A 16,374-nucleotide genomic window follows, 5' to 3' on the forward strand; every position below is an offset into this window, starting at 1 on the left:
GGATATCAACCAGCTATGGCACCTTAGGAAATTAGAAAGAAACATATATAAATTTATTTCCAAGTAAAAACAAAATGTTACACATTAATTTAAAATTAATAAAACTGAAGATATTGATAGGGAAAATAAATAAAATCAGAACCCATTGTTTCAATGAATGGTGAACTTGAAATAAATCGTACCACATTAAGAATGGAGAAGAAATAAGTCCATAATCTATAAATCAAAATAGTCTGTCAATAGTGATTATGTGTATTTATTAGAGAGGCTCAAGAGGTCTCTAAATCATAAGCTGTAGCCATTGTCCTTAGTTATTCCTATAATTACATGGTAAGAACCTAATGTTGAAGACACCATATACTTTGGCTGCAGGACATAAAAATGACCTAATTTGAAATAGCATAGAAGAAGGAAGTATTTACAAGAGGGTTTGTAGAGAGGAAAGAAAAGGAGGTTTTAAAGTAGTTATATTGTGATTTCCCCAGAGATTCTTTTATTGTTGAGAATAGATTTTGCTACCCTAGGTTTTTTGTTATACCAGATGAATTTGCAAATTGCCCTTTCTAACTTGGTGAAGAATTGAGTTGGAATTTTGATGGGGATTGCATTGAATCTGTAGATTGCTTTCAGAAAGATTGCCATTTTTACAATATTAATCCTTCCAATCCATGAGCATGTGAGATCTTTCCATCTTCCGAGATCTTCAATTTCTCTATCACTTCCTTAGAGTCACACCAAGGTATTTTATATTATTTGTGACTATTTTGAATGGTGGTGTTTCCCTAATTTCTTCTCATCCTGTTTAATCTTCTTGGAGAAAAAGGCCACTGATTTATTTGAGTTAATTTTATATTCAGCTACTGCATTGAAGCTGCTTATCAGGTTTAGGAGTTCTCTGGTGTATTTTTTTTTTTTAGATTTATTTATTTTAAGTATGTGAGTACACTGTCACTCTCTTCAGAAACACCAGACGAGGGCATCAAATCTCATTACAGATGGTTGTGAGCTACCATGTGGTTGTTTGGAATTGAACTCAGGACCTCTAGAAGAGCAGTCAGTGCTCTTGACTGTTGAGCCATCTCTCTAGTCCTGAAACAGTTGATGTTGATTATATTAAAATCATAAGATCTATAAAATAACTTAAATACAGCAACATAGAGAAACATAACGTTTGACAAACATTTTTCTTTGTTTAACAAATGTTTAACAAACATTCTTCAGGTAATGATTGTAGAGTAACAAAATGGCAGGTCTCATTTAAGCTTCATATTCCTTCTCTGGTGGAATTTTTAAGGTCACTTATATATACTATCATATCATCTGCAAATAGTGATATTTGAACTTCTTCCTTTCCAATTTGCATCCCCTTGATCTCCTTTTGTTGTCGAATTACAATGGCTAGGACTTCAAGTCTTACATTGATTAGGTAGAGAGAAAATGGGCAGCCTTGTCTAGTCCCTGATTTCAGTGGGTTTGCTTCAAGTTTCTGTCCATTTAGTTTGATGTTGGCTACTGGTGTGTTTTTTTTTTTTTTTTTTGCTTTTATTATGTTTAGGTGTGGGCCTTGAATTCCTTATCTTTCCAAGACTCTTAATAATGAATGGGTGTTGGATTTTGTCAAATGTATTTTCAGCATCTAATGAGATGATCATGTGGTTTTTGTCATTGAGTCTGTTTATATAATGGATTACAATGATGTTTTTCTGTATATTAAACCATCCCTGTATCCCTGGGATGAAGCCTACTTGATCATGATGGATGATCATTTTGATGTGTTCTTAGATTTGGTTTGCGAGAATTTTATTATTTTCGCATCAATATTCATAAGGGAAATTGGTGTAAAGATCTCTTTCTTTGTTTGATTTTTATGTGGTTCAGGTATGAGAGTAATTGTGACTTCATAGAATGAATTGGGTAGAGTACCTTCTATTTCTCTTTTGTGGAATAGTTTGAGGAGAATTGCAATTAGGTCTTATTTAAAGGTATGAAAGAACTCTGAACTAAACCCACCTGGGAATCACCATGCATGACCTCAAACTGTACTATGAAGCAATTGTGATAAAAAACTGCATGGAACTGGTACAGTGACAGACAGGTAGATCAATGGAATAGAATTGAAGACCCAGAAATGAACCAACACACCTATGGTCACCTGATCTTTAACAAGGGAGCTAAAACTATCCAGTGGAAAAAAGACAGCATTGTCAAAAAAAAGGTCCTGGCACAATTTTCAGTTATTGGGTAGAAGAATGTGAATTGATCCATTTTAATCTCCTTCTACAATGCTCAAGTCTAAGTGGACCAAGGAACTACACATAAAATCTGAGACACAGAAATTTATAGAGGAGAAAGTGGGGGAAATCCTTGAAAATATGGGCACAGGGGGAAAAAGATCCTGAACTGAACAGCAATGGCTTGTGCTATAAGATTGAGAATTGACAAATTGCAAAGATTCTGTAAGGCAAAAGACACTGTCAACAAGACAAAAAGGCCACCAACAGATTGGGGAAGATCTTTACCAGTCCTAAATTAGATAGGGGACTAATATACAATATATATAAAGAACTCAAGAAGGTAAACTCCAGAAAATCAAATAACTCCATTACAAAATGACGCTCAGAGCTAGACAAAGAATTCTCACCTGAGGAATACCAAATGGTTGGAAAGCACCTGAAAAAATGTTCAGCATCCTTAATCATCAGGGAAATGCAAATCAAAACAACCCTGAGATTCCACCTCACACCAGTCAGAATTGCTAAGATCAAAAATTCAGGTGACAGCAGATGCTGGCGAGGATGTGGAGAAAGAGGAACACTCCTCCATTGTTGGTGGAATTGCAAGCTTGTACAACCACTCTGGAAATCAGTCTGGTGGTTCCTCAGAAAATTGGACATAGTACTACCAGAGGATCCCACAATACCTCTCCTGGGCATATATCCAGAAGACGTTCCAACCGGTAAGAAGGACACATGCTCCACTATGTTCATAGCAGCCTTATTTATAATAGCCAGAAGCTGGAAAGAACCTAGATGCCCCTCAAGAGAGGAATGGATACAGAAAATGTGGTACATTTACACAATGGAGTACTACTCAGCTATTAAACAGAATGAATTTATGAAATTCCTAGGCAAATAGATGGACCTGGATGGCATTATCCTGAGTGAGGTAACCCAATCACAAAAGAACTCACATGATATGTGCTCACTGATAACTGGATATTAGCCCAGAAACTTAGAATGACAAGATAAAAGATACAATTTACAAAACACATAAAAATCAAGAATAACGAAGAACAAAGTGTGGACACTTTGCCCCTTCTTAGAATTGGGAACACAACACCCATGGAAGCAGTTAAAGCAACAAATTTGGAGCAGAGATGAAAGGATGGACCATCTAGAGACTTCCATATCCGGTGATCCATCTCATTATCAGCTTCCAAATGTAGACATCATTACATACACTAGGAAGATTTTGCTGAAAGGACCCAGATATAGCTGCCTCTTGTGAGGCTATGCTGGTGCCTGGCAAACACAGAAATGGATGCTCACAGTCAGCTATTGTATGGAACACAGGACCCCAATGGAGGAGCTAGAGAAAGTAACCAAGGAGTTAAAGGGGTCTGCAACCTTATAGATTGAACAACAATATGAACTAACCAGTACCCCTGGAGTTCATGTCTCTAGCTGCATATGTATCAGGAGATGACCTCATTGGGCATCATTGGGAAGAGAGGCCCCTTGGTCTTGCAGACTTTATATGCCTCAGTACAGGGGAACGCCAGGGCCAAGAATTGGGAGTGGGTGGGTAGGGGAGTTGGGGAGAGTGTCTGGGGAGCTTTTGGTATAGCATTTGAAATGTAAATGAAGAAAATACCTAATTAAAAAATAAATTAAAAATGATATTTTCTTTATATACATTTCAAATGGTGACCTGAAAGTTCCCTATACCCTCCCTCCTTCCTGCTCCCCTACCCACCCACTCCCAATTCTTGGCCCTGGCATTCCCCTGTAGTGGGGTATATAAAGTCTGCAAAACCAAAGGGCCTCTCTTCCCAGTGATGGCCGACTTGGCCATCATATGCTAGATATGAAGCTAGAGATATGAGCTCTGGGGGTACTCGTTAGTTCATATTGTTTTTCCACCTTATAGGGTTGCAGACCCCTTCAGCTCCTTGGGTGCTTTCATTAGCTTCTCCATTGGGGGACCTGTGTTCCATCTTATAGATGACTGTGAGCATCCACTTCTGTATTTGCCAGGCACTGACATAGCCTAAGAGACGGCAATACAGGGTCTTTTCAGCAAAGTCTTTCTGGCATATGCAATAGTGTCTGGGTTTGGTGGCTGATTATGGGATGGATCCCCAGATGGGGTAGTCTCTGGATAGTCCATCCTTTTGTCTTAGCTCCAAACTTTGTCTCTGTAACTCCTTTCATGAATATTTTGTTCCCTATTCTAAGGAGGAATGAAGTATCCACCCATTGCTCTTCCCTCTTCTTGATTTTCTTGTGTTTTGCAAATTGTATTTTTGGCATTATATTCTTCTGGGCTAATATCCACTTATCAGTGAGTGCATATCTAATCACTTCTTTTGTGATTGGATTACCTCACTAAGGATGACATCCTCCAGATACCTCCATTTGTCCAAGAATTTCATAAATCCATTCTTTTTAATAGTTGACTAGTACTCTATTGTGTTATAGATCTTTACCAATCTTAATTCCAATAGGGGACTAATATACAATATATACAAATAACTCAAGAAGCTGGACTCCAGAAAATCAAATAACCCGATTAAAAATGTGGTACAGAGCTAAACAAAGAATTCCCAAAATGAGGAACACCAAATGGCTGATAAGCACCTGAAAAAAAAATTTCAACATCCTTAATCATCAGGGAAATGCAAATCAAAACAACCCACAGATTCCACCTCACACCAGTCAGAATGGCTAAGATCAAATTTTCAATACGGAGACCAAAGATTGGAAAAGGATCTTTACTAATGCTAAATACAATAGAGGACTAATATCCAATATATACAAAGAAATCAAGAAGGTACTCCAGCTGGGCAGTGATGGTACATGCCTTTAATCCCAGCACTTGGAAGGCAGAGGATGGTGAATTTCTGAGTTAGGCCAACCTGATCTACAGAGTGAGTTCCAGGACAGCCAGTGCTACAAAAAGAAAAACCCTGTCTCAAGAAACAAAAACCAAAAACCAACCAACCAACCAAACAAACACCCAAAAATCCCAAAAACCAAACCAAAACAAAAACCAAAACAAAGCAAAAAAAAAAAAAAAAAAAAAAACACATTCATTTGCCTAAGAATTTCATAAATGCAGTAGTTATATTGTAATCTCAAAAAATAATAAAAATAGAAAATCTTTCTCCAGCTGACCCAGAAATATCACCACTGCTGGCTAGCTTAATTGTGAGAGAGGGTGCCATGCAGCCTGCATATGGAGAAATATACCAACAACCCAACAAGGGATGTACTCTGCATTGTGCAATACCAACCTATCAGGCAAGATATACCTACTGATATAACAGTAGCAAAACTGTTGCTTTGAGATAACTGATAACTTTCTGAATTGTTTAAGTCTGCTCAACAAGAGATAATTTCATGCCTAGTAATACGATCCTAGTCAAAATCTCATGGAGGTGGGTCACAGGCCTTTGTAGAATATGCCATTATCATTTTGGTAAATAGTTAAGCTCTCAAATTGCCTTATAAATCTTTATGCTTATGCCCATATATAGCGGAATTTTCATCTATCATCATGGCTACTCTGGCAAAGGATCACATCCAAAGACCTAGGTCTTTATGATCCAACTGAAATATAGACATACCTTTAATATCCATCGTTAATCCCAAACAATGTAAGTAAGATTAGTTTATAGAATGAAGCACCCATGTTTGAAAGTAATATCTAATTGAAGGGCAGAGAAAATGTTGAATTAGAGAAAAGAATTTGACAGAATGAATCAGAGATAAGATACTTCCAATTCACACAAGAACAGCAGAGGGAAAAGAGGCAACTTAAGAGAGCAACAGCAGCAACAGAAGAGAGAGGGAGAGAGAGGGGGGAGGGGAGGGGTGGGAAGGAAAGGGAGTGGGAGGGAAGGAGGCCAGGAGGGAGGGAGGGGGGAGGGAGGGAGGGACAGACCTATGGAGAGATAGAGTGATGGATATTTGGAGCTTCGGAGAGATGGAGAGAGAGGCACATAGATTTACTTGGGGCAGTTTTACAGGGGAAGGTTGGCAGGTTGCAGGTGAAGATAGAAGGATAAAAAGAATGAGAAAGAGTCAAAAGATTATAACACATTTTGAGAATTAGTTTGAGGTCAAGCAGAGCAATACAGTGAGAAGTTGAGTGAAGCCAGATTGAATCAGTAAGCTTGGAGAAGAATTTGGTTCAGAACAACGGAGTTGTACCTATCAGATTTCAGAAAGAACTAGTGTCATAATGCCTATCTGCCTCACTGGTGGGGATATTAAGGCTGCTTAGTAAGGCAGATGCAGTCTTGATAAGGGTCTCCAGGAGTTATTCTCCATAGAACCAGAAGTGGAAAAGTTCTAGCATCTCTGGTCCTGCTATGAAGAATAGGTTCTGCAGGACTCTGGTCTGGGAAGAACTTCCAAAGTGTTACAACTTTCTAAAGGGAAAACAATGCAGGTAGTCAGGGTGTCTCCTGCTACCATAGCAGCACCAATGCCAGTGGTGGCAGTGGGGGTGGCAGCAGAGCACAGCAGCAAGGAGCTGAGAACCCCAGCCAGAGCCTCTCGGCAAGTGGGTTGCTGGAAGTAACTATGATTAACAGTGAAGATCAGTAGCTGTTTGCAACCAAGAGCCATAGTGGGGGTGGGGGAGATAGGTCATGTTTTGGTGGGCAGATCTAAGCTCCAGAGATCCAAGCTTCAGAAGAAAAAACACTTCACCAGAGTGTGACAGCTCAATAAGACAGCCACTCACAGAGGATTCTTTGTGAAATAACTCGTGCACTTTATTCCATATAGATAAGGACAGTATAAACATTTTGAGAGTAGGCTGGGATCCAGGGGTAAAAGCTCCACATTGGCTCAGTCTGAGATATTAGAGATGCTCTATTTGCATAGGCATGGAGTTCAGGTTACTGAGGTCAAGCCTCATCTTGAGGATGATCCAGAGAAAGGCGGGTAATGGGAGTACTGCTGCTTCAATAATGGTTCAGAATCAGTAGTGGATGTAAGCTGGATGTTCAAATGCTCTCTCTTAGCCTGAGGATTCTCAATATTCCTCCTCCTTCTCATTTCTTTCTTCTTTCTTCTTTCTCACTCTTTTGCCTTCTTCCTTTTCATTCTTTTGCCTTCTTCATACCAGAGAATCTGAACCCAGTCTTTTATTTACTAAAGCTTCATCATCGATGTTTTGGTCATTATTAATATCTTTATAAATCCCTAAATTTGCATATATTTTATAAATACTTCATCCTTAGTTCCAAGCATTGCTTCCTTAAAACAAAAAATATACACAAAGCAAAGGCACATTTCCTTATAGCTTTTATACAGCCTGTTCTTTACAGGTAACTGAGCATAGCTCTTGTGGTTTCCTGGTATAGAGTCAATAGTCTTTACTAACTTATTTCATGTAAGAACAGAAAGGTAACAAAGTACTGAAGTTAAAATAATTTCTTACAATTTTTAAATTTTATGCAAGTAAAGCACTTAGCTTTCTGAATATCTCTTTAGGTATTGCCATCTCCAATTACTCAAGAAGATAGGAAAACAAAGTTTTAACTTTTTACACACTTGTATATCATCTTTTATTTCTCTCATTTTTGTTTCCTATCCTAGCAATTTCATAGCCTCATGCACTCTCCTAATGTTATTTATTTCTAGATAATATACAAGCCTTTCTCCTATAAAATACGCTCATCTATCATTTGCTTGTTTTCTACAGATTCTTTCTTCTTTTCCTACCCATGCTTTGATCATGATTAATATTTTATATATCCTTAAATTTACATATATTTTATAAAGTTGAGACCACTTTAACTTCTACCTTGATGTCCTCAAGTTCACCCTGGCTCATTAATCAAACATTCATTTGACCAGAGTGTACATATATTGTAGTGCTAGGAAGTGTTCACGAAACCCAAAAGACCACCAAGGTGTTGTTTCTGATATAATAGCTGTAGGATCTCTTTATTACAAGCCTGGGTTTGTGCTCTCCTCCAACCCAACCATGACACAGCAGGACAGGAAGGCAGAGCAGCAGTTTTTATAGTAAAATAGGAGCAAGTGAGGGGGCTAGGGAGGGGGTGTCCAGTATGGCAAGCATATAATAAAAATGACAATAAGCAAGACTGTATGCAATCATAGTTTGAAAGTACATCTGAATTAATCAGGCTAATCTTTGATTAACTGTTGCTAGGAAGTAGGTAGAGAGTAATTCTGGCCAACGATAAGCTGTGGAGTTCTTCCTGGCACATAGGTACAAGCGTGGGTTCTGCTACAGGTCAAGTTCTTAGACTTTTTTTTTTTTTTCATGTTCTTTAACATGGAACCAACATGGACAATTTCACTTGTCCCAAGATGGAGTAGGTTTGGTCTTTCAGTATGTCCTCATATTTCCAAATTGAGAGCCAAGTCTGGTAATAAACAATTCTACAAAAGATCATGTAGGCTTTTAGGGCCTCTATGGCTATATTATGTAAGTCCTTCCTACAGCCCTAAAATGCCAAGTGGAAGACCAGGTTCTAGTCCTCCACAGCTTAATGAACAACTCCATTCCTCATTCCTAAGAACCAAATCTGTTTCATTTATTATGGAGTGATTAGCTCTGAGTAATGTGGGAAGTGTATTCCCCAGAAAGAGAGACCAAAAGTAAAATAGAAGGGACTACAGATCTGTTTGAGGACAAAAGCAACCATCAGTGCATGTGAAGATCAAAGGCCTGATGAAGTTTCAGGGGCAGGACTGGGCCACACCTCTCCTTACTCAGTCATGCAGGACCCAGCATAAAGTGTTGTCCCTAAATGACTGATTGCCATGGCCCTCTTAGGGGGTTGTCCATGTTACATGTTCCAGAACAAGTAGAGCTTGGCAGGGAGATGCCCCAAGCCTGCTGTTCTCAATTCTGAATTTTCCCCAATGTTTGAGCCTGCTCAACCTTACCAGTTCTTCTGTTTAGTGTTATGGTCCACAAACTAGAAGGAGTGAGTTCATTTAGCATTAAGCCTTGGAGATAACAATTATATCTGGTGAATAAAATTAGTATTTACATCCACATATTGGGCAGCTTTCAAACTTCTTCAGAGAAGGTTCTTGTTGCAGTAGAGAACAGTCAATGCACAGACACACAACTGGACAAAGTGCTAAGTGTCAGAAAAGGGGTTCTCATCCCTGAACGTGACAGCTTCATCAAGCCCACACCAGGAGTCAGGAAACATAATGAATAAGAAGTCAGAAAGATTCAGAACACTGGAGGATGGGGAGGAGTGCTGTGAAGTACTGTCTTATTTACATGAGACAGGTATCTCAATTTGAACTTATAGCAGTTAAGGGTTATCTGTACAATGTTTGCACAACATCAAGCCTGACAAAATTCAGCCTAGGTAGAGAAAGCACTCTTTAGGCCCTACCTCTTAGCTACAGGGTATTGACAGTTGACAGTGGAGGAGGGAACATTACTTTTGAGGGTGTAGTCACTGGTAGGTTTCTCATGTTCCAGTGCATGCTCTCATACCTATTCACATAAATAAAACACTAACTATATTTAATGACCTATCAAAAGAAGTGTGAAAGAACTAAAACATGAAATTGGGAGGAAGGCTTGTTGGGAGGGAAATTTGTTGAGCGGAAGATTGGTTGGAAGAGAGGTAAGTTAGGACAGAGATGGGGAGAACTGAATCAGAGAAATAGATGAGAGGATATGGGGATATTTTATTATATAGATATACAAGAGTATCATTAACAGGGAAAACTTGCCCTTAAAAATGATGATTCTACAGGCAATGTAAGTATAATACATATTATTATAAAATACAAAGAAAATTTTTATGTCTCCAAAATTGCATGACACAGATTGAAGAAATTAATTTAATTTCTTAAAAGACACCAACCAGTACCCCCAGAGCTCCCAGGAACTAAACCAACCACGAAAGAGTACACATGATGGGACCCATGGCTCCAGCTGCATATGTAGCAGAGGATGGTCTAGTCAGTCACCAATGGGAGGAGGGACCCTTGGTCCTGTGGAGGCTCTATGCCTCAGTGTAGGGGAATGCCAGGGCCAAGAAGTGGTAGTTGGTGGGTTGTTGAGCAGGGGGAGGATAGGGAGGGGATAGGGAGTTTTCAGAGGGGAAACCAGGAAAGGGGATAACATTTGAAATGTAAATAAAGAAAATATCTAATTAAAAATTATCAAAAAGGAACAAAATAAAAAAGACAACTGGGTGATTTTATTGGAATATAGAATATCCCAATACATGTATATGAAATAAATTTAAACAATAGCACTACTATTGTTCAATTATTAACTCTATTAAATATTAAAGAAGAATTATATAATTCTATACAAATAAGCACATGATACGTTTATTAACATGTATCATTAGAGGCTTATTGCTTAAAACAATGAGATACCACTAATCGCCTATTAGAATGAATGAACTCTAAAACCCTAAGAAAATAAAATATTAGCAAAAATGCCATCATTTAGAACCTATAGAGATTCAAAATTGTACAGCTTCTTTGGCCAATGGTTTACCAGGGTTTAATTAAATTATTGTCCTATTCTTAAGCAATTAAATTCTTTGATGTTTTCATGGTAACTTGAAAACTGTGTCTACACAAAGCATACATGCACATTTATAATTGTCAAGCCATAGAAGAAACTTTCAAAAATTACTTGAGACAGCTTCCTACAGAGACAAAATATTACATATAAATTCACTGTGGGGAGCCACCCTCACATTCGCCGTTACAAGATGGCGCTGACATCCTGTGTTCTAAGTGGTAAACAAATAATCTGCGCATGTGCCAAGGGTAGTTCTCCACTCCATGTGCTCTGCCTTCCCCATGACGACAACTTGGCCGATGGGCTGCAGCCAATCAGGGAGTGACACGTCCTAGGCGGAGGATAATTCTCCTTAAAAGAGACGGGGTTTCGCCATTCTCTCTCTTGCTCTTGCTCTCTGGCTCCTAAAGATGTAAGCAATAGAGCTCTTGCTCTCTTGCTCTCTGGCTCCTGAAGATGTAAGCAATAAAGCTTTCCCGCAGAAGATTCCGGTTTGTTGCGTTCTTCCTGGCCGGTCGCGAGAACGCGTGTAAGAATTCACATCATATGTAATATAGCAGTACCAAATTAAAAAATAAGAGTAAAATCATATGTTATTCTAGCATCTGGAGACATCAATACCCTTTTCTGGCCTCCTCAAACACCCTAAACACATGCTGTACATAACATATTGTACATATATACATATACATACTTTGAAAGTTTAGACTTTCAAATGTGTTTAATGTGTATTTTTAAACATATTTATCGCAATTAAAATATTTGGAGACAAGGGTATCACGTTTCAATTTGTAAAACTCTTTTTAATTCTACTGTGTCATTATGATGCTTTGAATAATGCCAAATCATAGCTGGAGAAACTAAGTTTAATAAATATCAGCTAGCTTTTCTGTAAAAAAAAAAGAAAGAAAGAAAAGTAATAGTAGTGATAACAGTTTAGTAGTGTCATTTAAATACACAGTGTATGACACATTTGTTTTTCAAGCTTATGCCAAAAACAAAGATAATTTAAAAAAAAAAACCACAAACTATTTTAAAAATATTACTGGGAAATCTTGGTATTGATTTAAAGAAAAGAATAAAAGATAAAAGACTAAAGCTACATCTTCTTTTCATACTCTGTGAAAGTGGAACTAAAAAATAAAATCTTGAAACTTCTAGAGGGAATTTATGGAAAAGAGTTAAGTGCATAAACACAGTTAATAAATTTCTAAATATTTGGACTCAAAAGCTGTGTCCATATTCCCACAATCTGCCATATAGGAATCAGAGAAATTGAAAGTACTACATAGCAAAAGAACAAACTTCCAGGTGAAAAAGTACATAGAATCTTTGCCAGTTATTCATAACCCAGAATTTAATACAAATAATATAGAAAGAATTGAAAAATACATAGCAAAATATAAATAGCATAGTCAATAAATTGGCAAATTAAGAGAATCATTTCAAATGAAGTACATACAGCCAATAAATGGATGAAAAACTGATAACAGCTTCATCCATTAGGGAAACAAATCGTATGGCATTGTGACTTCCTCTCATTATACTGAGAATGGCAAATCCAAAAGACTCTATTTCCAATAAAATAAATGATTTATTGCTATGTCATGGATTTAAAAAGAAAGAAAGAAAGGAAAGTAATTTTGGTGAGGATGCAAGGAGAAATATACTCATCTACATTAAGTGGAAATGTAAAATTCCCTGTTATGTCATTAAATATCAAAAATCTAATGAGATCCTAGCATGGTAATTTATACTTCTTACCACAGGACATGCAAAGGCAGGTGGCTTGTTATTTTAAGTATACTTTAGGCTACATAGGAGTTTGTAAGACAGCCTATACTATACAGAAATCCTTGGTTCCAACCTTCAAATAAAATGACAAATTTTTCATAAGGAAAAATGAGAGAGGCCAGGGGTGGTGATATATACAAATAATACTTGTAATGGCACAGCGACAAGAGGATAGTGACTTTTTAGCAACGCTGAGACCCAAGATAGTGAGTTCCATGACAGTCTGAGTTCCATGGAGAGAAACTGCCAGAAGACTGTAATAAATAAGAGCAGGAAAGAGGTTAAAAAAAAAAAAAAAAAAAAAAAAAAAGGAGAAATGAGGGAAATGAGATGCGGGGAGGTGTAAAGTGAAGACAGGGCAATGCAATCATGAACCAAGTTCACAAAAACATAGATGGAACTGTTATCTTTACTTTATACTGTAGTCCTGGGCATCTGTGCTGGACTGAGATTCACTCCATCTACTTCTTACCCATTGAGACCCTGATAAGAATTTGATCTTTTGCACCGTTTGGTTCACATTAAAAGGATGAAATCCTAGTTCTATTCAAAGTTAAGAAAAATAATTTGCCTGTGTTCTCTGGGAATTCCCCTCCCCCAGAACAACAACAACAAAACAAAGGAGATGGATTAGTTCAGCCCCTCCGCCCAGGGCTTCCCTTTAGATGATCAAAGCTCCTGAGGCGTGCTTCCAGGGCGGGTGACTGGTGACCGGAAGTGGATGATCTTAACTTCCTCTTTGAGGACGGATCAACCTGTACGATTAGGTTTGAGCCAAGAAGCATGGCCTTTACTCTGGTAAGAATCTTTCGCGGGTGATGACTAGATTAAAAACTATAACATCCCATGATAGTTTTCTAGATTCATCACCCACCCTGCCCTAGCGACGGCCGGGTCTCTGCCTTGTTCGTCAGAATTCCAGGATGCGGCAGTTAGGCCCAACTGCCATTAATGTGCCTTGTTCTTCCTTGGGAGGAAAGGTCTCGAATAGAGGTTCGGGGGTTCACAAAAAGGGAAAGTTAGATACAAAGAGTTTTAAGAGGAGGCAAACTGGGAAAATTAAAGACTCTGCTGTATGTGTGGCAAAATACACAGAATTGTTCCCCAATGTACCATAGATTATGTCAAGGGTCAGATGGGCCTAAACGCTAAAATATTATGATTTGTCCTTTGAAAAAGAAGAGGTGGGAAATTAATGGATACCATTTCTGGAAAGGAAATGGAGTGTTGGGGGGGCATTACAAAAGCATAGGCATATTTTTTATATACTGAATTTTATCAGACATCGATGGTAAAGCTGGCCCCAATTTCCACCTAATTTTTCCTTATTAGTGCAAACTATAGTGCTAGCTTCAGAGCAGCAGAATAATGTGGGCATGAAGACGTAGTTAAAAATGAACATAAATGTTCATGGAGAACAAAATAGGACCCTGGTACAAGTCCTTCTTTCACCCTAGTCAGCTATTACTTGGATTGCCAGGCAATGGCCTAACAAACTGTGATTTTCTCCACAGATTTCTCAGGAAGCAGACTGAACAGGAGAACAGCAACAGGGTTTCAATCCAGAAAGGTGCCCAGAGAAAAGCGGCTTGTGGGTGGGGGTGGGGGTTTGTAAAGGGAACTTGCTTTCTACCTATGTTTACATAGTGTCATTCTCTCCCCCCTGAACTTTCTAGTGCCGCTGTCCACTTATCAGACATCGATGGTAAAGCTGGCCCCAATTTCCACCTAATTTTTCCTTATTAGTGCAAACTATAGTGCTAGCTTCAGAGCAGCAGAATAATGTGGGCATGAAGACGTAGTTAAAAATGAACATAAATGTTCATGGAGAACAAAATAGGACCCTGGTACAAGTCCTTCTTTCACCCTAGTCAGCTATTACTTGGATCGCCAGGCAATGGCCTAACAAACTGTGATTTTCTCCACAGATTTCTCAGGAAGCAGACTGAACAGGAGAACAGCAACAGGGTTTCAATCCAGAAAGGTGCCCAGAGAAAAGCGGCTTGTGGGTGGGGGTGGGGGTTTGTAAAGGGAACTTGCTTTCTACCTATGTTTACATAGTGTCATTCTCTCCCTCCTGAACTTTCTAGTATCGCTGTCCACTTACCCAGTACACCATGCCTAGAGGCAACAAGAGCAAGAGCCGATCCAGGGCCAAAAGGCAGCAGATGCGGGGAGAGAAGCCTAAACTCCAGGGTGCTCAGCCCACTGGGAAGGAGGAGGGGAAAGCAGCATCTCCTGCTCTTGACCAGGGAGATGGCCCCAGCTCCTCTGATAGAGGCACTGCTCAGGAGTCCCAGGAGGCTGCATCCCATATCTCTCCTGAGTTAAATGTGTCTCATCCAGTCCATGATGTTGGTGCTGAGGGTTCCTTTGCAGGTGTGGATGAGAGACGTGCAAATGTCTCCATTATAGCAGATGCCATCCAATGTGCACGCAGAGATCCTCTGACCAGGAAGGCCAGCAAGGTACTTCACTATCTGCTGGAGAAGTACCAAAAGGATGAGCAACCTGTAGAGGGAGAGATGCTGAAGCTGATAGGCAGGAAGTACAAGGTTCACTTCCCCCAGATCCTGGAGAAAGCCACCTATCAGCTAGAGCTCGTCTATGGTCTGGAGTTGAAGGTAGACAACCCTGCCACTCACTCCTATGTCCTTGTTAGCAAGCTACCCATCCTCCCTGGGGCAGATGTGGGTGGCAGGAGAGAATTGCCTAAGACAGGTCTCATCCTGACCATCCTGGGTATGATCTTCATGAAGGGCAACCGTGCCACTGAGGAAGAGGTCTGGCAGTTTCTCCACATGCAGGGGATATATCCTGGGAGGAGGCACTTAATTTTTGGGGAGCCCCGGAATTTCATCACCAAAGTGTTAGTTGAGCAAAATTATGTGGAGTACCGCCAGGTTCCTGGAAGTGATCCCCCAACTCATGAGTTCCTATGGGGTCCCAGAGCCCATGAGGAATCTACTTACAGGAAAGTTATGGATATTTTAGCTAAAATCAAGAGTGCCATTCCTAGTTACTATCCTCAACAGTATGAGGAGACTCTCAGTAACCAGGCTGAGAGAGCAGCAAGGAGAGATGAGGCTGGGGGTTTTCATGCTGCCAGGATTCCCTCACATGCCCAAGCTAGCAGCTCCTCCCACATTTAGCTAGCCATTGGTGATAGCTATCACTGTGCTCAAGACCAGCCAGTCTTCTGAGTAGTGGGGCATTTATGAGCAGTGGGAATACAGTAATACAATACCTTTTGTTATGCATGGAAAAAGTATACATACCTCTTTGTTACATTGTTAATATTCCTGTAACTGAAGATTAATTTGTTTTATATATGTTTCTTAATCCAATATCTGCTACGTTTACTGCTCTTTGTCAAGGGTAATATATTTAGCGTTTTAAAGTTATTGGAAAATCTTTACAAATGTCTTCTCAGTAAGTGTAAAACAAGACATGGGAAAAGGTTTCACAGAATGTGATGTGCTGCATTTGGTAAAACAAAGTGAAGTGATCAGTTCATCCCTGTCACTCTTGGTTTTGTCTTCAGTTCATAATTTTAATAGAAATAAACTTGGTTTCATTACCTTAGCGAACTCCTTAAGAAAATAAACGGATAAATTTAGCCTCATATCCAGTGTCTCTGTCATTTCATTATTTTCCCCAGTCATCCTTTGGACATCAGCTCTCTTTTATCAGCCATTAAATTATATTATTGTTTAAATGTTCCCATTCACTATTTGTTTTTTTATTATATATTTTCTTTATTTACATTTCAAATGTCCTCCCCTTTCCTGGTGTCCCCTC

General features: G+C 39.0%; 1 protein-coding gene across 2 annotated transcripts; it reads left to right on the top strand.

The window, feature by feature from the left end:
- Positions 1 to 13,305: 13,305 nt before the first annotated feature.
- Positions 13,306 to 16,161, top strand: Gm8914 (predicted gene 8914). Of its 2 annotated transcripts, none has more exons than XM_030251540.1 (4): positions 13,306 to 13,371; positions 14,088 to 14,143; positions 14,502 to 14,557; positions 14,635 to 16,161. In XM_030251540.1, exon 4 carries the CDS (start codon positions 14,691 to 14,693, stop codon positions 15,723 to 15,725), a length of 1,035 nt encoding a protein of 344 aa, XP_030107400.1. In that variant the 5' UTR covers positions 13,306 to 13,371; positions 14,088 to 14,143; positions 14,502 to 14,557; positions 14,635 to 14,690; the 3' UTR covers positions 15,726 to 16,161. The 2 variants fall into 2 exon arrangements, with proteins under 2 accessions (XP_030107400.1, XP_030107399.1); XM_030251539.1 differs by having other exon boundaries at positions 14,664 to 16,161.
- The last annotated feature ends 213 nt before the right edge of the window (positions 16,162 to 16,374 follow it).

This window comes from Mus musculus, chromosome X (genome assembly GCF_000001635.26).
Source record: "Mus musculus strain C57BL/6J chromosome X, GRCm38.p6 C57BL/6J".
NCBI lineage: Eukaryota > Metazoa > Chordata > Mammalia > Rodentia > Muridae > Mus > Mus musculus.

Bases quoted from the DNA above. Each gene is read 5' to 3' on its own strand.
- Gm8914 (XM_030251540.1), top strand. From the start codon at position 14,691: ATGCCTAGAGGCAACAAGAGCAAGAGCCGATCCAGGGCCAAAAGGCAG.